Source organism: Tachypleus tridentatus, chromosome 10 (genome assembly GCF_004210375.1).
Source record: "Tachypleus tridentatus isolate NWPU-2018 chromosome 10, ASM421037v1, whole genome shotgun sequence".
NCBI classification, from domain to species: Eukaryota; Metazoa; Arthropoda; class Merostomata; order Xiphosura; family Limulidae; genus Tachypleus; species Tachypleus tridentatus.
Genome location: NC_134834.1, coordinates 135,444,116 through 135,471,933, shown reverse-complemented (window position 1 = coordinate 135,471,933; position 27,818 = coordinate 135,444,116). Strand labels below are relative to the sequence as shown.

General features: G+C 32.7%; 1 protein-coding gene across 3 annotated transcripts in view; it reads right to left on the bottom strand.

The window, feature by feature from the left end:
* Positions 1 to 27,818, bottom strand: part of LOC143230390 (protein phosphatase EYA2-like) — a 76,786-nt gene that overhangs the window by 27,629 nt on the left and 21,339 nt on the right. For all 3 annotated transcript variants that reach the window (XM_076463888.1, XM_076463890.1, XM_076463891.1), the window contains 10 exons: positions 22,489 to 22,544; positions 17,721 to 17,833; positions 15,619 to 15,705; positions 12,658 to 12,730; positions 12,244 to 12,362; positions 10,175 to 10,306; positions 8,978 to 9,042; positions 4,216 to 4,387; positions 1,360 to 1,428; positions 317 to 474 (listed from right to left, as the gene is read on the bottom strand). In XM_076463888.1, coding sequence (XP_076320003.1) covers positions 317 to 474; positions 1,360 to 1,428; positions 4,216 to 4,387; positions 8,978 to 9,042; positions 10,175 to 10,306; positions 12,244 to 12,362; positions 12,658 to 12,730; positions 15,619 to 15,705; positions 17,721 to 17,833; positions 22,489 to 22,544 — 1,044 coding nt within the window. The remainder of the gene's footprint in view (positions 1 to 316; positions 475 to 1,359; positions 1,429 to 4,215; positions 4,388 to 8,977; positions 9,043 to 10,174; positions 10,307 to 12,243; positions 12,363 to 12,657; positions 12,731 to 15,618; positions 15,706 to 17,720; positions 17,834 to 22,488; positions 22,545 to 27,818) is intronic.

Here is a 27,818-nt window from a genome sequence, read left to right as displayed (position 1 = left end):
TAAGAGAAGCGTGCATTTTACCGTAAGGAGAAGCAGAAAAACTGAAAATTACCAAACTACCCTGTCTAGGTTCAAAAGTGCATAATAGGTGTAAGCTTCTTCTAACGGATTGATACATTTGAAATAACTTTGTAACTAGTCTTTTTTTTATCAGTCTGCAACATTTTGTAAAATCATATCAACATACATTCCAGAGTATTTTTATTTTATTTTCCCAACTTGAAAAAAAAATCGAATTATCAAATTATTTCTAATTTATTTTAACAACTTCTAACAATTAAAAAGGGTTTTTAAACTTTAGAAGAAATATTCTTACCTTTCCATAACGAGTAGCGAAAGATCCAGTGAGAAGAGAATGAAAGATTATAATAGTTTCGTCTAGATCCCATACAAACACACGCTCCAAGTTATTATCAGGGTCAGGGGAAGGGTTAGTATGACGTCGACCACGACTCCGACTATTTTTACTGGCGTCTAGAGTAAAAAAAAAAAGGATACGCTGTCAGGTGCACAAGTAACATAAATTTTGGTATAGTCACACTGGAAAGCAGAATTACATTTGCACTAATTTTTAAAAGACAATAATCACGAATGATTTTTATTTACATTCAGTGTGTTTTATCGTGAAGGTTTTGTCACTGGTTAATTTTTGAAAAACTGCGATCCTTATAGGCCAGTCGACACATTCAGAAATACAAACAAGCATCCAGCTTGACAATAAACGATTTAATGGATATAGCAGGCAAACTTCTTAAATAACTAGTACTATATCAAGCTTACACTTGTACCTTCGTCAAGATATTATTTCTCGTTCATTTGTATAATGGCGCTTTTACCCCTGCGACAAGTCTGAGTGCTTATAACGCTAAAATCAAATTTAGCTATCTCAGTAGGCACAACACAGCCCAGTTGTGTAGTCTGAGTGGTACTTGCACAACTGAAATTTCATAAAATAGTGGCACTCGTACGTCTACGGAGTAAAGTTTAAGAAAATAAAGTACTTGTTCACCTTTGATTTTAATGATAACCGTATGTGTCACGTGCAGTTTACAGTTTAATGGAAGCGTTTGTACGCTTATGTTTTAAATAATAACAGCATGGGTAAACATGCGGTGTGATGTTTAATGGAGGTGTTTGTACACCTCTGATTTATAAAAAAGCGGTGTGGGTAACATGTGATGTAAAGCTTGAACGAGATGTTCGTTCACCTGTGGTTTAAATAACGGTAAGGTACACACGCGGTTTAAGATTTGAGAAGTGAAGTGTTTGTACACCTGTGATGTAATGTAGTAGTTTTATTAAAATATAAGTGGCGGTTAAATACTGGAAAGACTGTCTATTTCGTACATGAATACTTACTTTTCTTACTAACACTTGATGCATCCACTTTGTTAGGAGAACATCCATTTTCATTGTATTGCAAGGTTTCTATAAAAAACAGAAGTGTAAACTATGTAACAGATGCGAATATTAGTGACTTTCACCCCAAAACATTATATTGTACCGTATAGGAACAATGCTACAACTTACAAGGCCTAGAGTTATCTATCGCGAAAAAATTTATTTAGGTAAAGGTACTTTTATCTATACACAAAGTTATAATGCTGTTAAACATATTTTATAAATTGTGTATGCATGACTGGTCACTATATTAGCACCTATAAAATAGAAATATGCTCTAGTAGTAGATGGAAAACGGGGAAAAAGCTGTTACAGCAAGAGAGAACTGATAGTGAAACTTCATAAGGAACCAGTCCGTCTCAGCACACAAGTTAATACAGCAATAGAGGTTTTCTACACACAAGTTAATGCAGCAGTAAAGATTTTCTACATATGCATTAATACAGCAGTAGAGATTTTCTACATATAAGTTAGTACAGAAGTAGATATTTTCTACACACACGAATTAATACAGCAGTAGAGATTTTCTACATATAAGTTAGTACTGAAGTAGATATTTTCTACACACACGAATTAATACAGCAGTAGAGATTTTCTACATATGCATTAGTACAGAAGTATATTTTCTACATATTTTCAGAGTACATATAAGTTAGTACAGAGTAGATATTTTCTACACACACGAATTAATACAGCAGTAGAGATTTTCTACATATAAGTTAGTACTGAAGTAGATATTTTCTACACACTTAATACACAGTAGAATTAATACAGCAGTAGAGATTTTCTACATATAAGTTAGTACTGAGTATATTTTCTACACACACAAATTAATACAGCAGTAGAGATTTTCTACATATAAGTTAGTACAGAAGTAGATATTTTCTACACACACGAATTAATACAGCAGTAGAGATTTTCTACATATAAGTTAGTACTGAAGTATATTTTCTACACACACGAATTAATACAGCAGTAGAGATTTTCTACATATAAGTTAGTACAGAAGTAGATATTTTCTACACACACGAATTAATACAGCAGTAGAGATTTTCTACATATAAGTTAGTACTGAAGTAGATATTTTCTACACTCACGAATTAATACAGCAGTAGAGATTTTCTACATATAAGTTAGTACTGAAGTAGATATTTTCTACACACACGAATTAATACAGCAGTAGAGATTTTCTACATATGCATTAGTACAGAAGTATATTTTCTACATATAAGTTAGTACAGAAGTAGATATTTTCTACACACACGAATTAATACAGCAGTAGAGATTTTCTACATATAAGTTAGTACTGAAATATTTTCATGAAATTTTATATTCATATCCAGAGTGTTATTGTCGCTTATAAATGAAACAATATAAAACAGACGTGTTTACACAATGATACAGAAAAATAAAGCCAGAGTACAAACTGGAAACAGCAAATGTGCCCTAGGGGAAGAGATACCAGTGGAAACATGACCTGTAAGAGTGAAACTGCTTCATATGTTAGAATTAATCTATTCACGTCAGTTTTATAGCCTCTCCTATACATTGAGTAACTTAGCCTGGCATTTTCTACCTTCAGTCTGGTTATGGTCTTATTGTGGTATTTGAAGTAACAACCCATTAAATGTTGGAGGTGTTCTTGCATTAAGCAAGTTTTTAGTTATCATTATGCGTTAAATAAGAGTTATTGTTGTTTTTACAATTCAAAGCACGACATTTTAAATTATAGCTGTCAAAGAACTTTACTAAAATTAACTGGCATAAGAAACATAAGAGATTAAGACTTGCTGTTTTTCCAAGTGCATTTTCAATATCAAGAAAAAAGTATATATTATTGTAGAAATCTATATTTTGATGGGCACCTATACTATATTCTAATAGAGTGAAGAGTGTTCTATGAAGATATCAAAATAAGTAGCCTATCATAGCCTGATTGTTAGGGCCCTCGACTCATAATCTGTGGGTCGAGAGTTCGAATCACCGTCATCAAACTTGCTCGCTCATTGGGATGTGTGTGTGTAGGGGGTATGTTGTTCAGGTCAATTCCTCTATTCGTCGTAAAAGAGTTAATTAAGAGTTAACGTTAAGTGGTTTTAACTAGCTGTATTCGTTTTTACTCTTTTGCTGTCAAATTAGGATCACTACCACAGATGGCCCTCGAGTACCTTCGCGCGAAGTTCAAAAACAAACAACCGGTATAAGCTCAGAACTGGTCAAAGAGCATCGAAGATTCCAGACCCTCGGACAGGGTGAACCTGATCCAGGGATTACCCAAATCAGAACTGGTGAAAGAGCATCTGACCCTCCAGGGTGCATATGATTACCAAAATCCCAAGAGAGAGCTCAGAACTGGTTCAATCCGAAAAACAATACAAATAAGATACCCAACTCTATCCCAGGCACGACATCAGTCTTACATATATAACAGTCTTACTGTAAAAGCAAAGAAACTGGGAGGCATTTCGGGCTATTGTATTATATATCAATGTTAGCCATTTTTAATTAGTACTTTGACACAGTAAGATTCAGCACTGAGAATTAGCAAAATGTAAAGATTGTGACATGTTCAACGTACGCTTAATGGCTATAAAACATTACTTGTCAAGAAAATTACTTATTATCAGAATGTTAGTCAGAAAGCAGTAACTACCACGAAGGTACATTAAGGTTATTATTTCCAACAGTGTTTGAATCACTAAATGTGGTATATAAACTGTTAACTTCAGAATACTTTTTCCATCCATGCACTAGACTAGGAGTAAAATAACGCCATCTCATGTCGCAACAACAATATAGCTATTTTATACGAACCTCCGTTTAATAGGGCAGGAAGAGGCGAAAGCTGATATGTTCCAGAAGAAGCTCCAGTGTAGCCCAATGATGATTTACCGTTTACAGCAGGTAGATATGCCCCATATCCCTGATTAGGGTAGTATGGGTATCCCGTTTGACTATATCCAGTGTATGAACTGTAGTCCACGCTCTGCAAAATTCAAAACGTACACTGAGAGGAATGTCTCAGATAAGTTAAGCAGAAAAATACACTTCATTCGATGACAAATACACAAATTACACATGTCATAAATTAAAATAATGTCGACAGGCCCAGCGCTAAATAATTTGCCATGCTAGATCAATTTTTCGATTTATCCCTCTCTTCCTATCCCTCGGTGTGTCAATCAGAAGTTTGTCGACTTACAATGCAAAATCCTGGATTCGATTCTCGACGTTGGACAATTTGTAGCTTAGCGCTAGACAAAACAAAACCCTCTCTCTGTTAATTTCATGTACAATTGTGTAACAAAATCTATATTAATAAAATCATATTTATTTAATAAAGCTTAAAGCAATATCATAGTAACCACCATACAAGTTCAAGATTCCACAGTTAGATGTACTTCACTTTACTTGCTTTCACTGAAGACAACAAATCACGCACTGCCTGCTTCAAGTCCAATTTTTAAGTGTTTTAATACGCAATCAAAACTGTTACCAGTCCAATAAGTTTTGTTTTTCTTATAACACAATATTAGCCATAAATTTGAATCTTAGCATCTTGATGGGAATTGTCTTCTCCCACCTCTGAAAATGTTGTTTTCTACAATGCTTTTCTAGCTGGTATCACAGTGTTTAAAGACATCTGTCTTCTCCCACCTCTGAAGATGTTGTCTTCTACAATGCCTTCCTAGCTGATATTACAGTGTTTAAAGACTGTTAATTCTATTGCCCCATACATGTCATTCAATGGCTTCACAGTGAACATGGAGACGTATTGTAGTAATACGCGCCAGAGATAAGATGAAACAGTAATGTAGAAGTGGAGGCTTTAAACCATGTCAAAAAGCATTTCTTTCTTGATGCAACAGTTGGCTGCATCGTTCAACACGAAATTCAGAGACTTTGAAAAGTTTATTACTTCCATGTATCACGACAGCTAATATAATAATTATATCTCCAATTGCTCCTTCTTTTTAATCAGAAACAGATTTTATGTGCTGATTTTCAGTTGAATTGTAGCTCTTGTCATTGTTGAAATACTTCCAGATAATCTACTGACTTTTTACGTTGATTTAAAATTGCTGAGTTTTCTTATTGTCCTTTATTTAGTTTGACCAGTAGTTAAAATATCAGGCTGTTGATCTACAGGTTCGCGTTCCATTATCACAAATAAAAATAACGTGATCTTTTGGGTTGAAAGCATGTTGTAACAATAACTGTCAAATCCATCTCTTCCGTAAGACAAGTACCACTAGTACCAGAACAAGTCAAGCAGATGTTGTCCGAAGCTTTTTATTACTTACCTTATCTTTAGTCTAACAATTCAAAACAGGAGCAGTTAGTGCCAAACTCCCTTGAATAGCTTTGCCTAAATATCTCATAAATGAACAAACAGGCCAGTTTTATTCTGTTTGATAACACTGAAAGTCGTGCAGTAAAACTAAACAAAAATAAATAAGAATCGTTGGGCTTCTCCATTAACAAGATGTCGTATGTAAAAATTTATTATGAATTTCTTTCCCTTGTCATCCTTTGAAAATTCATATGTTTGCAATAGCATTACAACATCTTTGGGTCGAGTTATTATCATTTAGCTGGATTAGTAGGTCCAATACAAATGCATTTTTACTTTCTGTTAGCGTTTCCTCTTTAGAACTGTCTTAATCATGAAAAACCTTTCTTCAATTTCTGAGACAACACAACAGGAACTTGTACTAATGGGCTTTTCAATTTTGCAGCAGTAATCTCTTGACTCATTCTTACAATAGCGTTATTATTCTCTTTCACTGTATTGTGTTGCAAAAATTTAAGATCGTTTCCATTTTAGTTTTTTTAAATCTGTCCCTTTCACAATGTTGAGAAAAACAAAAACGATGCCTTCTCTAAACCACATTTTTCTTTTCTTTCACTGCTTTCCAAATTTTGGGTTACAAGTTTATCTTTAATTTTTTACTCACTTTTACTGCATAATATAAAAACAAAAATCAAAACCCTTCTAATTTGTAGGGCTGGTGTCATAAAACTTCCCAATACCAGACTTAGTCACGTCGTTGTTGTAAACTATTACCACAAAGGCTTTCCAATACCAGTGCTAGTCAAGCTAGTGTTGAATGTTGAAAGCTACTACCACCCAGACTTTATAGTACCAGAACTAGTCAAGCAGATGTTGTAAATATTATGATCCAGACTTTCCAATACCAGAGCTATTCACGCTTATGTTGTAAACACCACACAAGCTTTTCAATACCAGAACTACTCATGCTAATGACCACTCAGACTTTCCAACACCAGGGCTACTCAGGCTCGCATCATAAGTATTAACATCAAGGCTTTCCAATACAAGAACTAGTCAGCTTGGTGTCATAAGTATTACAGTCTAAAATTTCCAGTACCAGATATAGTCAGGTTGGTGTTATAAATATTACAATCCAGATTTTTCCACTACCAGAACTAGTCATGTTGGTGTTATAAATATTACCATCCAGACTTTCCAATAAAAGAACTAATGAGACAGGTGTCATAAGTATTATAATCCAAACGTTTCAACACCAGAACTAGTCAGGCTGATGTCCAAAAATGGACAAATCTCCTAAACAGTATGCACATGCAATATCAAACAGATTCATTAGACAAAAAGATTTTGTTACAACCTAATATACATATGATAAAAAGCTGCACCTCCTTTCGCCCTACACAATTCAAAATCTACAGCATGAAGTTTTATAATAAAAAATTAAACACCTTGATAAGAATTTAAATTTACTGAAACATTTATTGTTTTCTAACGAGGTTTATTCTGGATGAAACTTTCATATCTTTTTTTGTCATATGAAATATACTGTAGTTTGTGTATACTTATTACTTTATCTGTTGTAATACATCCTTTAGCTTGTGTACACATATCACTGTACCTGTTGTAATACTATCTCTAACTTATGTACACATATTATTGTACCTTTTATCTTGTAATACACACTATAATGTATTCACATATGTTATTGTACCTATTCCTTGTAACATGTACTTTTGTTTGTGTACACTTATATTTGTACCTGTTACATTGTAAAACATACTATAATATATGTACTTATATTATTGTACCTGTTGTGATCTAACATATACTTTAGTTTCCCTACTCTTATTATTGTGCCTGTTATGATGTGATACATATTTTAGTTTATTTACAATTCACACTTTCAGACTGGTGTCATAAATATTATCATCCAGATTTTCCAATACTAGAACTAGTCAGATTACATGTTACATGTTGTGATGTGATACATACTTTAGTTTATTTACACTTATTATCATACCTGTTGCATTCTGAAACATACTTTAGTTTATTTACACTTATTATCATACCTGTTGTGATGTGACACATACTTTAGTTTATTTACACTTACTATCATACCTGTTGTGATGTGATACATACTTTAGTTTATTTACAATTCGTACCTGTTGTTTCATACATACTGGTTTATTTACATTTATAATCATACCTGTTGTGTCTGAAACATACTTTAGTTTATTTACACTTATTATCATACCTGTTGCATTCTAAAACATACTTTAGTTTATTTACACTTATTATCATACCTGTTGTGATGTGATACATACTTTAGTTTATTTACACTTATTATCATACCTGTTGCATTCTGAAACATACTTTAGTTTATTTACACTTATTATCATACCTGTTGTGATGTGACACAAACTTTAGTTTATTTACACTTATTATCGTACCTGTTGTGATCTGATACATACTTTAGTTTATTTACATTTATAATCATACCTGTTGTGTCTGAAACATACTTTAGTTTATTTACACTTATTATCATACCTGTTGCATTCTAAAACATACTTTAGTTTATTTACACTTATTATCATGCCTGTTGTGATGTGATACAAACTTTAGTTTATTTACACTTATTATCGTACCTGTTGTGATCTGATACATACTTTAGTTTATTTACACTTATAATCATACCTGTTGTGTTCTGAAACATACTTTAGTTTATTTACACTTATTATCATACCTGTTGCATTCTAAAACATACTTTAGTTTATTTACACATATTATCATACCTGTTGTGTTGTGATACATGCTTTAATTTATTTACACTTATTATCATGCTTGTTGTGATGTGATACATACTTTAGTTTATTTACACTTATTATCGTACCTGTTGTGATGTGATACATACTTTAGTTTATTTACATTTATAATCATACCTGTTGTGTTCTGAAACATACTTTAGTTTATTTACACTTATTATCATACCTGTTGCATTCTAAAACATACTTTAGTTTATTTACACTTATTATCATGCCTGTTGTGATGTGATACAAACTTTAGTTTATTTACACTTATTATCGTACCTGTTGTGATCTGATACATACTTTAGTTTATTTACACTTATAATCATACCTGTTGTGTTCTGAAACATACTTTAGTTTATTTACACTTATTATCATACCTGTTGCATTCTAAAACATACTTTAGTTTATTTACACTTATTATCATACCTGTTGTGTTGTGATACATGCTTTAATTTATTTAAACTTATTATTGTACCTGTTGTGTTGTGCCCAAAGATTGGCCATTGACAGCTACAGCTGGAAATGGTGGGGTGGGATAGCCTGAAAGAGATATATGTCAGTGTTATTAAGTAGTTTCACGTCAGAAAACATAAAGTACAATCATGAAAGGCCAACAAGATAATTTAAAAACAAATTAAAATTATTTTTTGCAAAGTAAAACTGACTTTGTTTCAGGTATAATAAGAAATGTTTGTAAGAAAAATTTATTGTTACATCTATGGTAAAATAACTAACTACTCTGGTACAGGATAAAACTGCAATTCTTCCATGTACACAGTATGCTATCTTCTAAACCCTAGCAACTTTAGTTCAGTTGATAAAGCTGAGGATGAACAGGAACTAAGTGGTTGATAAGGTTGTGCTGTTTAGTTTATGATGTATACATATCTGTTGTAAAAGTTTTAGCTATAAATGATAGTATCTGTAAGTTATCTGATGTGTTTTATTTTTTACATTCTAGCTTACACCTATATATATAAGTTACCTGTATATCATAATTTTGAAGTCTAGTTCACAATATGTAAGTTACGTATGCATTTTAGATTTTACAGTGTAGTTCACACTATATATACATTTTAGATTTTAATTCTATTTCACACTGTATATGCTATCTGTATATTTCAGAGTTTACATTCTATTTCACACTATATATGTTGTCTCTATGTTTTAAATTTAACATTATATTTCACACGATATATGTTGTCTCTATGTTTTAAATTTAACATTATATTTCACACTATATATGTTGTCTCTATGTTTTAAATTTAACATTATATTTCACACTATATATGTTGTCTCTATGTTTTAAATTTAACATTATATTTCACACGATATATGTTGTCTCTATGTTTTAAATTTAACATTATATTTCACACGATATATGTTGTCTGTGGGTTTTAGATTTTACAGCCTACTCTCCTCTAATGCATAAATTACCTATATAGTATGATATATCAATAAATACATTTACTTTAAGTATTGAATAGATGAATTATCGTACGTATAAGATAATCTCGAATGTTGATCCAATATAATTTAGTCAATATCAATAAAACTTGTTTTTAATGATTGAACAGACAAAGTTGCCATTTGTGTAAGTAGTTTATTAGGTTTCAACAGATGAACTTACAGTTTCATAAGATGTTTGTGTAGGTTTAAGAAATAAACATACCGTATGTATAAGTGTTCTGTGAAGATTGAGAAGATCCAACTGTCCCCAATGTTGTACTATATGAATTTAAGTAGCCAGGTTGTGTAAGAGATGGACTACCTGCCTTTGGCTGTGCTCCTAAGTTTCTGCTACCTAATAAAATAAAAAGTGGTAGATAATGAAACATATTTCGAAATTACTAACTTCTTAGTAGAGCTGTCTTTTTAAGGATTTGTTATCGATTAGTTTCTTATTTCCTTTGCAGTGTTTGTCTGGTGTAGACAAATAGTTTTGTATATGAAAGTTTAAAATGGTACTTCTATTTAGTTTTGCTTTGAGTTTACTTACTGATAAAATATATTTTATTACAATTTACAGTTTTTATAGTAGTAAGATTAGTTTTTATAACAGGTACAACGTTTCAATCACTGATAATGATCACACCAATGATCATGCCCAAAGATGATCATTGCCTAACTAATAAACTATGTAGATTGGAATAAGAAAGGTACATCCATATTGTCTTAAAGTATCTCAACTGATTGAGCATGGAACTGCAATTGTTTTGTTTTCTTATTGTTGCTTTGAAGATGTTCAAATGCAGTCAACTGGCGTGATTTAGTACTTAGTGTGCCAGGCAGCATATCGAAAGGTTCGAGCCGAGTTATGACATTAACAAACACTGACTTTCAACTTTGCATTTATAAATTAGGAATGGCTATTCCTGAACCTTAAGAGGTGTCTGGGCTGACCTTTTAACCCACGTATTGTACAAGAAGGCATTCAAGATAAGAATATTGATACCAGAATACATGATGAAAGATGTTTTACCATAAGACTTTACAATTATCAATGTTGGGTATTAATTGGTAAACATTTTAAACTGCAAAGTATTGTTTAATTAGCCACTAATTCGAAAACAAAATGTATCTATTTACAATTAGGCTATAATTAATTGTTCAATCAACCAGTTATATGAAAAATAAGCTGTAGTTACTCACAGTTGAAATAACTGAGTGAAAATACTAGTTAAAATATAATAAATTTGATTATTACTGTTTGCTTCACGTGACTATTAACATTTAAAAAATCATTATGCTTCTGAAACTTATTTAATATAATAACATTTAATCAACCAGAGTAACAAAGAGCGCTCTGATGTGATTTCCTAAAACGATCAAAAGAAAGTGAAGACATTAAGATATAATTTCGCGATTTAATCAAAACAGGCCTGGCATGATCAGGTGGGTTAAGGCATTCTACTCGTTTGATGCGAGTTCGAATCCCCTTCGCATCAAACATGCTTGCCCTTTCAGTCGTGGGGGCATTATAATGTTACAGTCAATCCCACTATTCGTTGGTAAAAGAGTAGCCCAAGAGTTGGCGATGGGTGGTGATGATTAGCTGCCTTCCCTCTAGTCTTGCACTGCGAAATTATGGACGGCGAGTGCAGATAGCACTCGTGTAACTTTGGGCGAAATTCAAAAAACAAACAAACAATCAAAATAAACTGAAGGCTTCAGTCTCAGTCAAAATAGTATAAAAAGACTTCTGTGTGTTTTTGTGAATCAATGATAACAAAGTGACGACAATTCGGTGAATACGTAATTCCATGACTCGATCAAAACGAAGTGAGACATTTCGGTGTAATTCCGCGACTAATTGGGAACAAAGTGGCGATAGTTCGATGAAATTCTGTAATGAATTGTAGGTTGATCCCACAGGGAAGCTCTAGGTTTTGAAGCTCGCGAACCAAGTTCAACTCCATGTAATACAAGAAAATATCCCCCGCAATTTATGCTGTGGGTGCGTTATAAAAATAACAGTCATTTCTTTAACGTGGATGGTGAGTGGTAGGATGCTATTAATGAGTTGCCTTCCCTTTGGCCAATAGCTCAAAATTAGGTACGGCGAAAAGTAGCCTTGGCAGATTTGTGATAAATACAAGGGCAAATAGAATTTTGTAACCCAACAAAATTAAACTATACTAATACGAAAAATGACTAAAACTGATAACACTTTTACTATAGCAGAAGTAAAACTAATTCTCCAAGTTCACCACAAGTAACAGTCAAAAAAACCCCACTAACCTGTGATTCCAAAGTTTCCCACGTGTCCTCCAGTCTGGCAATTATAGAAGCCCGCTGATGGCTGCACGGAATACGTCGAGTTCTGTCCGCCAACGTGAAGTTGGCCATATGCTTGCATGCTTCACAAAACAGATAATAATTTAATAAAAAGTATCATTATTTCAATTTGGTATACAGCTTTGAAAGATATCGTTAGATGGCAAGTTCTAGCTTAAGCGTTGTTATTTAAAATTTTATGTAAATTTAACTATATATTGTATGTTTAAAATGCATGGCCATCTGAAATCGAGTACAGTTCATATTTAGCTCTTACATTACTTTTCTAATGTGACAAAAAAAAGAAATAAGTTACTGAATTAAAAAAAATAATCCAATATAAAGTTTTAGTATTACGAAAGTATTCTGTTCTTTTACCTGGTATAATATGAACCAGCATAAGTTGGTGACTGGTACTCCAAGGCCGGTAGTTTAGTAATAGGCAGTTCTCCTAAGTTAATCACAAATTTGTACTGCAATATTTCATTGACAAATCCACTTAAAAAGTAATTTGTAATCCTTAGAATATAAAAGTTTATTTATCATAATTCACTAATATATTAAATTTTTATCGTTATATAGACGGATGGGACAGGCATGGGAACTTCAGTCCTCAAATTTACTCCTACTTGGAATAGGTTAATACTTATTTACAATTTAAATATTTTAAAAATTGCTTCATTTAAATATGTAAATGCATATATACAAGGAATTATATTTCTCGATAACCATATTTGTTTCTTGCATTCACTTTAGCCCCATTCAAAATAAGTTTTCCATCCTCTGCTTAACTGAATTAAAGCCGTAACTTTTTATTCACTGAACAAATATATGGCGTTTCCTACTAGTTAAGAGCTAACAAGCAGAACTGAATGACTTCTGGACTTTAACATCAAGCTATGAAAGTACCTCGAGCTAGTTTACCTTAATATCGGTCCAGAGTTTAACTTAGCCGTCACTGTACGTATTTCCTTAGTTTCAATAGCAGTATTCATATATGCTAGTTCATTAGTAATTCTGACGTCATTGCCAGTATCTGCATCGATTTAAGGGTTAGCTTCCTAGTTTCTTCAATGGCCTATCCACAGACATCGCTAGTTTTGCGTGTGTGTGTTTTTATCAGGTTATTTAAATAAAGTAAAAAAGAAATAATGAAAGTCTGTGCATACAGTATTATGGTCTGGAATGAACAACATTATATATATTCATGATGTTCTAAAAACACGTAGGTCCAAGAAGCCTTGATGAAAATGAAATAGGGTTTCTATTTTATTTTTATCAACATTATACATATTTAAGTTTTTAAAAATGCTCGTAACTTAAAACTACCTACGTAAAAAAGGTGAATCTCAGTAGTTATTCATTTGATTGCCATATTTTCTGTAAAGAAAAGAAAAAAAGAAAATGAAGTCTTTACCAACTTCTCGTACTGTACCCCATTACGCCCTGTACAAGTGAACCAGCACTGGCCAGCCCTAGACCTTATATCTGACATATAACTGTTATCATAGTGATAAACAATGGAAAATTATAACGCAAGATCAAATACTATTTTAACAGCAGAACAGGTATGACCTCATCGTCAGTAAAAGTATTTCTCTGCACCAGTTCTTGTTTTTTGTATGTTTGTTTTTCAACTAATATTTACATACAATCCTAACATTAATAAAAGTATTTCTGTGTAAAAAATCAAGTATTATTCCAATTTCAGTTCAAGTATTATCCTAGCATCAACACTAGTACAGTCCTAACATGTATAAAAGTATTTCTCTACGTTCAAGTATTATCTTAGCTTCAGTTAAAGTAACGCCTAGCTTCAATTTAAGTAATGTCCTAGTTTCAGTTAAAGTATTATCCTAGCTCCGGTTAAAGTAATGTTCTAGCTTCAGTTAAAGTACTATCTCAGCTTCAGTTTCGGTATTATCCTTGCTTCAGTTCTAATACGATCCTAGAATCAGTATAAATTATAAACACAACATTAATAAAATAATTTATTATAGTATTTCAAGCATTATTTAAGCATAAATACAAATATTATTCTACCTTCGGCTCTTTTTTTTTCTAATTTTGTTCCAGTTCAAACATTTTTCTAGCTCATGTTTAAGAACTATTCTAGTGTTAGGACTGGTATGATCCTAGCATAACTAGATATATTTCTCAAGAGTAGTTCAAGTATTACTCTTGAGTCAGTAAAAGTATTATCCAAATCTCAGTAAAATTATTTCTCTATAGCAAATCAATTATTATTCTAACTTTTATTATTATTCCAGTATGATCCTGGCGTCAGCAGAGATTATCCTAATAGTAATCGATATATTTCTCTAGAGTAATTCAAGTATTATCTATGAGTCAATATAAATATGATTATAACATCAATAAAAATGTGTTAGTGTTAATTGATGGATTATCCTGATATCACCAAAGTCTCCCGCCGATACGGCGGTAAGTCTACGGACTTACAATGCTCAAATCGAGGGATCGATTCCCCTCGATGGACTCACCAGATAGCCCGATGTGGCTTTGCTATAAGAAAACACACACAGAAACATCAGTAAAAGTATTTTGAGATACTGACTTTGGAAATTTCTGACGTATTTTCTTGGGGCTTGTTCAATATCATTTTACTGTATATCGAAAATCGTAAATGTAGTAAATATGCGATACCCAAAACACCAAATTAACCATTTATTGTAAGTTAACTAATTTTGAAAATTTATCTAAGTATAATTGTTTGATCGCATCAGGTTTATTTCATTTGTTTTAAAAGTGTTGGTTTACTGTTTGTAAAATTTTAATATATGATAAAAATAAAAAAATATTTTTGTACTATACTCATGCTTCAAGATTTTATGTCTAGTTACAAACAAAAGTTTCGATACTTGTTGACAAATAACGAGATTTTGTTGAACCTTAATAAAGTCTTTTCACCAAGTATCAAGTTAAGGTTTTATGTATGGCATGCCTTTCAACAAATAAAAAGTTTTATTGATCTTAAAAGGCCTCCAACAATATAAAATATTTAATTTAACAAATTTTAAAAACTTCTCACCATAAAAAAATTTGCATAAACTGTTTAGCAGACTTTTCGCCAACCAACAAAGGTTTTAACACATCAAGTAAAAAAAAAGATTTATTTGAATGTGTTTTATAGGTTTTATTTTAACATTTAAAAGTTTATAATCGCATAGAAATGCGAAACGTAGATTTTGACAGAAAAACAAAATTATTTGATATTTAGAAAGTTCACTGAACATTTCATTAAGAATTAAGAACTACTCTACCAGATTATATCTGTATATCTCAATCTTCCTTAAAAACAACTGAATTTATTGGTCTTACCTATGTATCCAAGGTCTGATTCTGAGTTGGTGAAATTTACTGCAAGTTGTTGGTTCTCTGGAATCACATTTGTCGGTTCTTCTTTCACTATAAAATACAAAGTTATATTGGTCTAGCTTTCTTTCACGAAATCACTTTTTTCACTTCCCACTTAAAAATAGCAAATATAGTTCCTCTTTCACTACACTATATTTTCACACCTAATTATGATATTCATCGAATAACGACCACGTACTCTCCATGTTATAGCATTATACCAGTCACTCGTTCATCTTTGACTACATTTTCCCACTTAACTACGTCCGTCCATTCATCCATTTCCAAGTATTTACTATATAAGTACAGTCACATGTACATATTTTCTCCATTACACTATTTTTCTCGTCTAACTACGAACACACGTTGAACCATTAATACATTGTAGTACGTTTATCTATCTAAATACCTGTTCACCAATTCACCATTCCTCTACACTTTCCCACCAAACCACGACGTCCAAGCATTCATTAAAACGCTGAATTACAATTATTTTACATACAGCTATGGTTTACCATTCACCTATTCTCTACTGTAGTAAATATAACAAATTAAGTACATAAGTTAGTTCACCCATTATCCATCACAGCGGTATGTATGCGGACTTACAACGGTAAAACCAGGTTTCGATACCTATGGTGGACAGAGCACAGATAGCCCTTTGTGTAGCTCTGTGCTTAATTACAAACAACAACAGCCATCATAGTACATTTTACCATAAACTACAACAACCCATTCACTCATTCTCCATTTTATCACATTTCCTATAGAAGTACATCACCTTGTTCATCCATTCACCATTGTATTAGATTTAGCATACAGCTATGAAGACATGGCTACTCATTCAACATTTTTAACTGCACCAATTTTACTATATATCTTCGATAATTATTTTACCCATTCTTCATTTTCCTGCATTTTCCCATTTAGCTAAAACGGCCCATTCATCTATTCTCCACAATACTCTACTTTCATATCGAACTACTGCACTTTTCCATGTAGCTACAACCATTCGTTTATCCTTTAATACACTGTACTACATTTTTCTATCTAATAATCAGTGATGTCGAGAAACCCATTTGTTGAGAAATTTATATGCAAAAACGGCTCGTTTGGGTTGAGAAAATATTTTACATAGAAGAGCGAACAACGTTTCGACCTTCTTCGGTCAACCCAAACGAGCCGTTTTTGCATATAAATTTTTCTATCTATTCCAACTGCTCGTTGATACTTTGCGCTAAATTTCCCAACAGAATATAAGCAACACAATCTCACACAAAATAGTTTAACAGTTACCTAAGCTGAGACCATAAAGCCGCAACAAGAACAGTCTTTGTACTCTAACAACATAAAGTCAGAAGATACAAAATAAACAGCTATCCGGGTTTTGTACGATCAGAGGCAACAAATACAGTCATTGTATTGGAGAGAAATAATATCACCAGATACTTTAAAACAGTTAAATTAGTTTGATAAGTAAAGCAGCAATAAACGCAATCACTATATTCTAGTGAAATAATATCACAAGTCACATGACAATGACGAAAGAGATACCTCTGAAAAATTCTTTGCAACCGAACAGGAATTGAGGTGTTTAAAAATGTAACAAGATTAACACTATGGGATTGTTGTTGTTTTTTTAATTTTGCGCAAAGCTACACAAGGGCTATCTGCTTTAGCCGTCCTAATTTAGTGGTGTAAGATTAGAGGAAAGACAATTAGTCATCACCTTCCACCGCCAACTCTTAGGCTCTCTTTCACCAACGAATAGTGGGATTAACCGAAACATTATAACAACCCTGCGGCTGAAAGGGCGAGCATCTTTAGTGTGATCAGGATTTGAGCACGTGACCCTCAGATTACGAGTCGAGCATCCTAACCACCTGGCCGACCCAACATTATTTGTAAGGGTTTTTGTGTTTTTTCGTATAGCAAAGCCACAAAGGGCTATCTGCTCAGCCCATCGAGGGGAATCGAACCCCTGATTTTAGCGTTGTAATATTTGTAAGAACAACATCATTAAATTCCAGCAAAGTAGTGCCTCACAGCACTATAGAAATATTTACCTGGGGTTGACAAAGGTAACGGCAACCCAGGAGACTCAGTTGATGATGAATGTGGAGTGGTGTCTTCACTGTTGACGTTCTCTTCACCGCTTACATATTTGTCACGGGAAACCCTGAAACGATACGTTTTTTATTTGTATTTAAAAATAAACCTTATATTAACAATATCACAAAGCTCAGAGCCACACACAGAAAAGATAAACCATTGAATGGCTTTGCGCTAAAACAAACGAATATAAAATATGTTTAATAAATTCTAACAAGCTGGTTGTTAAACGTTCAGCCTTGTGACATCCGAAGCTTTAAAAACCATTTTTATAGTAAAATGTGTTCAGATACCAGTGTTCATTTTCTTATTGATATATGATGATGATATACAACCGCCAATTACTTATATATTACTTTCTTTGAATAATACGACTATTTTGTATAAACATAAAAATCAGTAAATATTCTATATTGATATATGTTGACAATTTGATATATTGATTTTCATAAAATGTTTTTTGTTATAGTGTTTTGGGAAACTCACTTATTCTGTATTTATAGCGTGTTGCGATAATTTATATTTGCTTGAAACTCCAACTACAGTAGAGCGCCGTTAAGCCGCGGTATTTGGGGGGTGAACCTGCTTAACCGCGGCTTAAGTGGTCCGAGGCTTAAACCTTTGTGACTGAAAAGCCGAAGTCGCCAACAGCTCCGCCGAGGAGCCTCATCCGGGCCATTGCGTGATCATTATAATATTAATGTATAGACTATTCAGATACAATTGACAAGTGCCGTTTTAACACAAACGACCAATGCATTACGATGGTTCGCTTTTCCCTGTAAAATTTCGTCTTCCCGTATTACATGCGAGCCGCCATGTCAATATGATATGCTCACTATTAATTCAGAAACTGAAGTGATTTCTATTGAGTTTGTGGCCAATATTTATACAATTCCATAAATATATCGGATTATCGAATTAAAAATAATACTTTAATTATTGATCACTTTTTTCACGGATTTACCGCGGATTAACTTTAATGTATGGAGAGGTGTGATTCGGTAAAAATGGCGGCCTCCATAAAGCTGACATAGAGAGCGGATAAGGTAGATTAACGGTCGATTTCTATTGTAATATATTTTATTTATTTTCTAAATTAAAGCAAATCCTTTTTAAATATCCCCTTGAAGTTATAAAGACAAGGAGAGTGTGAGAAACTTCAAAAAGCCAGGTAGTAGATTTAATACATCAAAATTGTGGGACAAGACTTGCTACAGTGGCTTAAGCGATTTCGCGGTTTACTGGTCCGCGGCTTAATGGCGCTCCACTGTATTACCAAAGACCTTTTTTTATTTTATCAGAAACAACAAACTTCAATCTCAATGTAGTTTCATGTAACTTTCTCATTATGGAGAACGAAGGCAAACTCTCTCTTTCTTTCATTTTGCTTTTCGTTCCTCTGTTATTAGTAAAGCAACCTACACCGCTGTCGTTTGCTCTTACTTCTATATCATCGTCCAATTAGGGTGCTTCTTATCATTATAGGCAGTGACATAGTACTAAATGCTTAATGATCGCCCTTATATCTCCCCATTCCACTTTTTCGACAAAACAGCTATGTGTGAAACTACACATTTAATATGACTATTGTGTTTATAATTAATTAAAAATTCATAAAATCATTGCTTTAAGTGTATGAGAGTAAAGTAGTAGTGCTTGTAAGGTCAAAGACCTTTAGGCTAATGAAAAAAAAGTCACTTAATATAAGGCTCTAAAAGTATGTTTACAACACCATCGTTCTGCATTTGAATGTATAATAAACCAATAACAAAAATAAAATCTGCATTTTAAATATAGGGAACAGTCCCTCACCCTGCACATAAAATCGGGGGTCGGCGTTCCTCGTTACCCCCACACACACACAGGACTATGACCCTGGTTATAGCCAAGAGTGACGAATAAGTCATTAATATCAAATTTCTTTATTCTACCTTTCATTTTCACCCCATAAGTAATATTGTTTCTTCTTTCTGAGCTTATATTTGACTTCACATTGTATACAGTAAACACGTTAAAACTACTCAGGTCGGAAAGTTTATAACAGAAGGAGGAAGTGGAATTATTATCTGATTTAGTAACGAAAGAAATAGTATTCATACGGTTTATTATTTTACAGATTTTTAGTTTGTTTCCAGATTTAGATAACGTTGTTAAACGAACAATTCTTTCTAAAAAAATTTGAAAAGTAACCATTTTATGGAGCACTCTCACTGTATAAAACACTTGGACCGAAGTGTCTGAAGATTATCCATGTTATTAATCAAGACGTACAACTTTAAGTGCATTAAGAGGTGTGACGAACGGGTGTATTTCAGTAGGTGGTATGAATATCGAATAATATGTGTTTTACAAGTACGTAAATTGTCCTCGTACTCCAATAAGACAGCGTCAAAGAAAATCATTTAGAAACAGTTCTCAGTGACCTTGCCATCATAATAAACCAATCATTGTACTTTAGCGAGACAGCGTCCTAAAACCTCTTTACAAAACGTTTTAGTGTTCTTGATAAAATAACAAAACAACATAACATCAGAAATCCCTTTAGAACACACTCTCAATAACCATGTCAACCTGATATAACAAAAAAAAATCATTGTAATTCAACAAAACAACTTCATAAACACCGTAGAAACAGTTTCCAGTGACCTTGTCAACCCAAGAAAACAAACATTATTGTACTTCAACAGTACAGCAACATAAAACCCTATAGAAAACGTTCTCAATGCCCTTGGCAATCTTACATAAATATAATAATTGTACTTCAGCATCGCAACGTCACAAAACCCCGAATAAACAGTTCTCAGTGACTTTATTAATCCTAGATAACAAACAAAATCATTGTACTTAAGCATCACAACATAAGAAACTCCGTAGAAACAGTTTTCGGTGTCTATTTAAACCCTAGATAACAAACACAAGTTATTGTACTTTAGCAACACAAAATCAAAAACTCTGTACAAAACTTTCACAGTGGTTGACAAGCCCCGATTACATAGAAAGAAAACTTCGCAAGTGTGGTTAAAAGTAACAAATAATTATGTATGGTGTCTTTAATTACACTTTAATCACTACAATAAATCCATATTTATACATGATTTGACAATTTATTCTTTTAAATTAATCAACGAATAACCTGTTTAAAATATTAAAAATAAGTGTGAAGCTCAAACTATTATTTGAGCCATAAATTTTGACTGGGTTATACCAGTTTAAGGGAAGTCACCCTTCAGCAGTAACCTTGCAAATCGAAAAACAAGAATGGGTTTAATATTTTTCTCTAAAAAAACCAATGATGCATTAATTCATAAAATTTCAACTATTAATTCACGAATTAATTCTAAACAATGTTAAACGAACAATATATAACTTTAAAATATTTTTATCTAAATAAAATTGGTACAAAAAAAACCGGAAATAATGGACCTGCAGAACAGAAATATAATGTAGTAACGTAACTGTTGATTACAGTAACAAAGTGAATAGGTACAAAAAACTTTCACTCGCGAAACGCCATATGGAGCTGTTGTTGTTTTTGTTTACACATTGTCCGATCTTATTTTTATACATAAGTGATTATTTATAATTAATTTTGTTATACTCAAAACAATGCGAGACGCAACTCTGTTTATTATATACGTGGCACACACTGCTTCGAAATTACTTTTACTGTTTGTCTGTTTCAAAGCCAAGCTACTGATTGTGCTACCTCGATTCAGACCACTATTGGAAATCGAACCACGAATTATAGCGTTATAAGTCACAGACTTACAAGTATCTCACCGAGGTACTACTTTTATTGTGATCGTATGAAACCAGGACTGAAAACCTAAAAACACTAATAAGTAACTGTAATGTTTTTATTATAATTTTCCAAATTAAACACTTGTATTTTTCGGCAAACATTATTTGTGGTAAACATTAAGCATCATGAACAAAATTGAATGTACATGTGGTAAACCACATGAGCACCTTTATCAAAATTAAATACATACTATGTAGTTAATAGTATATCTACACCTAACGAATTACATTAAATTTGTATGTGGTCAATCGGATTGGTATCTCTAAAACAATTAAATATATATAAATGAGGTACTTTTGCTGAAATCAAACTTCTTTGTGATCAGGCTATATGAATGACATTATATTTATATGCGGTCAGCAAGTGAAGAATATCTAGTGAAATTAAATATTTAAAAGAAAATGTTGAAGAAATGGGGATTTTTTATCATATCTAAACGTGTTTGTATTCAAGAATCGTGGTATCTTTATTAAATTTAAATGTGAATGTAGCGTCCAGGAATAAGGTGCTTCATTAAATCTACACCTATATGTAGTACCAAGGAATGAAGTACCTTTATTAATTCTAAACTTGTATGTAGTGCCAAGGAATGAAATTCCTTTATTAAATCTAAACGTGGATTTAGTGTAAAGGAATGCCGTACCTTCATTTAATCTAAACGTGTATGTAATGTCAAGGAGTGAAGCACCTTTAACTAACAGGTTTAAATATATACATAATCAACAGTTTAGGTGTATTTGCTGAAGTTAACTATATATAATGAATGAAAGAAAAATTACTGATAAAATGAACTGTGGGTTAAAAATTGTTTTCGTTGTTGGAATATATCTTTTTAGTTAGTTTAAAATATTCTTTTTCAACATACTTTTGGACAATATGTGATAGTCAAAAGAAAATATTCTAATACTTAAGCCCACCTCGGCTGCAGGTTCGTTGTTTCTTCACCATCATCGTCAGGCCTGGTCCTCTTTACCTAAAAAAATACAGACAGGGTTTCAATTTCTCAAATTATCATTATAAATTTCTTTCATAGTGATCCTTCATTATTACACAGACATAATTAGTGCAAAGCAGACCTAGAAATTTCCTTCATATACGGTACAATAGTTCCCATAGCGTTGTGCCCTATTTCATTTTCCTTTCTAATTATTTCCATTAATGTTATTGTTTATAAAAATGTTTAAAATAATTTTACATTTTTATTAATGTTTACATGTATGAAGGTTAGTTTGCATTATTAACTTGGTGTATATATATATTTAGAATTAACTTAAATCTCATGAACTGACGATGTCTCTTAAGATATTCTGGTTGAGAACACAGGATCACACACAAAAGTTATAATGCTTTTAAGGTTATTTTTTAAAAGACCCAAAAGTATTTTAATATGTTATTATGATAGTATTGGAAACTGTTAATTCATTTTACTTATGACAGTACTTATTTATAGTTACTTTGTTTCACAGAATAGATTTCATCAATTTATAAGTCTGTGTTTTCATATAGCAAAGCCACATCGGGCTATCTGCTGAGCCCACCAAGAGGAATCGAACCGCTGATTTTAGCATTGTCAATCCGTAGATTTACCGCTGTACTAGCGGGGGACTCTTAAAATTATTATGGTGTTTTTAATTAAGCACAAAGCTACACAATAAGCTATCTGTGCTCTGCCCACCACGGGTATCGAAACCTGGTTTTTAGCTTTGTAAGTCCACAGACATACCGCTGAGCCACTAGGGGGCTATTTACAAGTAACTTTTAGTTTTATCTATAAGATATTAAAATTTCAACAACTCAACAACTGTACCTTAATACTAAGAAATCACTTTGGGTCACAAAATAGGGAAGACTATAACTCAAGCGCTTTCAGCAGTTACTTGGTAGCAAGTATCTTCTGACTGATGTGCAATAGTATATCCTTTAACAACAGTAGAGTATTACACAAACCACAGATATCTCCTAGCGATTACACCATAGAAGTAGTAATCATAACAGTATAAGGAAGTTCAGCGACCTCGTATGAAAATATGAAAGAAAATTACAGTTATGAATACAAATAATAATAGTAATGCGAGAAAAAAACGTTACTAGTTCAAAGACTAAGGAAAAATAGAAATAGATGACATATTAGTAGCTGACTAAAATAAGAAAGAAAAACAAATAATTGAAATAACGAACAGCTGATGTTATATACAAAGAAATTAATAAACCTCATTGTATACTGCAACAGTCGAGTAATAATAATAATAAAATCACTACATAAATGAGAGTTAAGCTTAAACTATTTAAAAGTTGGTCTTACAGCCAAAGAAAATCACACACATATAAATGATAGATAATACAATATAATTTAAATTAATAAATCAATTATTAAAGACGATGCGTATTATATGGCATGCCTTAAAACAAAAACACTAAAAGGATATAAGTAACTCATCTTTATCCTTATACACATCCTCCAAACGAGTTTCATAAATTAGTTTAAGAAATCAGACATTACATTATATTTTTTCTTATCGATTCAGTTACTAATTTATATAACATTATGTTGTATTTATAACATGTATATAACTTATTTCCAGTCGCTACTTTTCAGGATTTTAAGATGCGGACTTAAAAGTAAAAATAACAATGACCTGATTAAAACAGTAACAAGATGTTTGAGGATCTAGTATCCAGAAAGACATGGCAATGATCTGTCGCTCTTCAAATGAAAAAGGTAAGACTCAGGACAAACACAAGTAACAACCAATACTTTAACGAATGTGTTCACCCCTTTTGGCTCAGCGATAAATTTAAAGGCTTATAACGCTGCAAATGGACGCAATGGTGAACGCAGCACATATAGCCCATTCCATAGCTTTCCCCTTAACGACAAAAGAAATTGACATTTGTCCTATAACTGCTTTTAATTTAAATGTTCGTGTTAATATAAACATCTACCCAAGCATAGTTTCCCCAGTGGAATTGTCTGTCACAGGTACTAAATTGTATACTACATATAAATTTCTAGCTACGTAACGTTTACGGTTAAACTGTCTGTCACAAATACTAAGTTGCTTATTAACTACAAGCATTTAGCCAAGTATAGCTTTTAATGTTGAACTCTCTATCATAGACATCCTGTTGTATATGAACTACAAGCATCTAACTAGGTATAGTTTACACATTGGAACTATTTCTTGCACATACTAAATTATACATTAAATATAAACACCTAGCCAGATATAGTTTTTCTGGTGGAATTGTTCGAACAGATACTAAATTGTATATTAACTACAGAGACTTGAAAAAGTGTTTACCCTTACCAATGATGTCACATTGTGATGACATACAAATAACGTGAACAGTCTTTTAATTAACTTGTTTATATTCAAAACTGCAATGGTCACACTTAACACTATTATGTAGAAATAAAAATATATAAAATGAAGTTTGCTGATTGCAAACTTTCAGGTTTCACGGCCTGAAAGTCACTAACATTCAGCCCCCAAGTCAGTACTTGATGGAAGCACCTTTGACACCAATTACTGTTGTTATTCTCTTTGTATAGGTTTCTACTAGCTTTGTACAATGGGATGATGTAAATTTTGCCCATTCTTCCTGGCAAAATTGCTCCAAGTCTAACAAGCTTGTTGAGAATCGTTCATGGACTACAACCTTGAAGTCTCACCTTAAACTTTATATTGGATTCAAGTCAGGACTTTGACTAGGCTGCTCCAGAACATTTACTTTCTTCTTTTGAAACCACTTCAGTGTCGCTTTGGTCATGTGCTTCAGGTCATTATCCTGCTGAAATTGGAATTTTTATCCAGTTTTAGATTCTTGGCTGACTCAAACAGGTTTTCCTCCAGGATTTGCCTGTAATTTACACCATCCATCTTCTTCTAAATCCTGACAAGTTTCCCAATCCTTGGTGATGGGAATCATCCTCGTAGCATGATGCTGCCACCACCATACTTAACAGTTGAAATGGTTTTGACCAGGTGATATGCTTGGACTTGTGCCAGAGGTAACGCTTTAAATTTAGACCAAAAAGCTTTGTTTTTTTCTCGTCGAACCACAAAATCTTCTACTACTCGTTTGCAGTATTACTTACATACTTTGTAGGAAACTCTGTAATAGCTAAAATTATTATTTTTAGTAATATATTCTTTCTTGCCACTAGCCCATGCAGACCGGCTTTCTGCAGGGACCACGATATTGTCGATGTATGAATACTAACTTCCATCTCGAACATACAAATCTTTTAAAGTCGCTGTTGGCTTCACAGTGCTTTCCCAGCTCCTTAATTTGAGAAAAAGTGGTAAGACCTGGGTAGCAAGTAGTTGGTATGAAGCACATTTTACTTATTAATGATGTTCTTCACTTTAATCAGCAATTTTGAAATATTCTTGTATCTTTCTCCTGGCCTGTGTTTTTCTATCACTTTATCCTTGACTTGTTTGGAAAGATCCATGATTTTTGTGACTGGTTTACTGTAGCACTATATAAGTTGTGTCTTGAACAAATACATTTAACTCTGATGTCAAGTTAATCTACTTTGACTACACCCAGACAGACACAGACCATTGCATTATTTTTCTGACTTTCAAACTAACCTTTTGCATCTCCACAGATTTAGAATATCCGTAGCAAAGAAGTTAAATATATTCAATTAAAAATATTCTAGTTTTCTTTGAAAATATAACTTACTTACATAACATCAAACTTTTTAGCTTTTCCAAGTTGGAGTAGATTCTAAATATAGTTCCATTTGAAAGTTTCATTATTAAAATTTCTAGCAGCAACAAAATTTGAAAACTTTGCAGGGGGATGAATTCTTTTGCAAGGCACTGTATAAATACCTAGCCAGGTATAGTTTCATAGTGGAACTTTCTATCAGAAATCTTAAATTGTATACTACATTTAAACATCAATGTACAGTTTTGACTGAGTAACTGTCTGTGACAGATACTGAGTTATACGTTACCCATAAACATTTAGTTATGCATACTTATCATAGTGGGGCTTTCTGTCATGCATACTAAGTTTTATATTTATTATAAACATCTAGCCAGGTTTAGTTTTCACAGTGAAGCTGTTGTTACAGTTTCTAAGTTGTTTATTTACTATAAACATTTAACCATGTATAGTTTTTTCCAGCGAATATGTTTTTCACGGATACTAATTTTTATATTAAATATACATATGTTAACGGGTACAGTTTTTGTGGTAGAACTGTCTGTCGCAGAGATTAAAGTTTATATTAACCAGGTACAGGTTTCACGGTACAACTCTATAACAGGTACTAAGTTGTAAAGTTTTGGCCAACATATTTGCATATTTCAATTCAACTTATCACTAGAAAGCACTGCAACTCAGCTACAGAAGCTAATTTAAGTTGTGGTTAGTAATTTTCTGGCTCAGTTACGCCCACAATTCTTAATGGGTTTAAAATCTTGATACCTTGCTGTCAATCGTGTAACGTCCTCCTGGTGGAAATAATCCTGTACAATGTGCACACTGTGGGTGGTGATATTGTCATATTGCTAAACCTTTCCCTAGAATATATTACAAATGACGTCTCCATGTAATTGTCATAGTAGGCGCCAATGACGTTTTCCTGGAAGATATGAAGAGTAATGATTCCACCATGATAAATAGCTGCTCAAGCATGTACTGCACCACCTCTTGTGTTTACCTTGTAGGAAAAACAGTCTTTCTTCATCTGTTATTCAAGAAAACAACAAACACGAATTCTACAGAGTGTTCGGAAAGTCACTGTGCAGTTTTTTAATCATATTTTATTCAGTTTATTTCAAGCCAGCAACTGATAGCGGTGTTTAGAAACAAAATAAGAAGGATCCAGGCCTGTATTGATGCCAACAGGGGTCACTTTCAACATTGTTTATAATTGTCATTCATATTTACCTTCTGTATTCTATATTGAAACATGTCTGTTAATAAATATATAAATGCACAGTGACTTTCTGAACACTCTGTACCACCTGCTTTAGGAAGCTGGAAAAAGGACTCATCTAAAATGACAACATGTAAGTTAGCATACTATTTTGCCCAAGTACCACGGTGATGGCAATAAATTATGGTTAATATCGGTTTGCAAATAGCCTTTTGTAATGAATGTGTTCAAGCTATTTTTGTCGTGACGTGTTGCAAGACTTCTTTCAGGTGTTAACGTGTTAAATGATCAAAACATGGTCATTCCGGGCATTAGCTTTTCATTGTCTGTCAATACTTTTCCTGG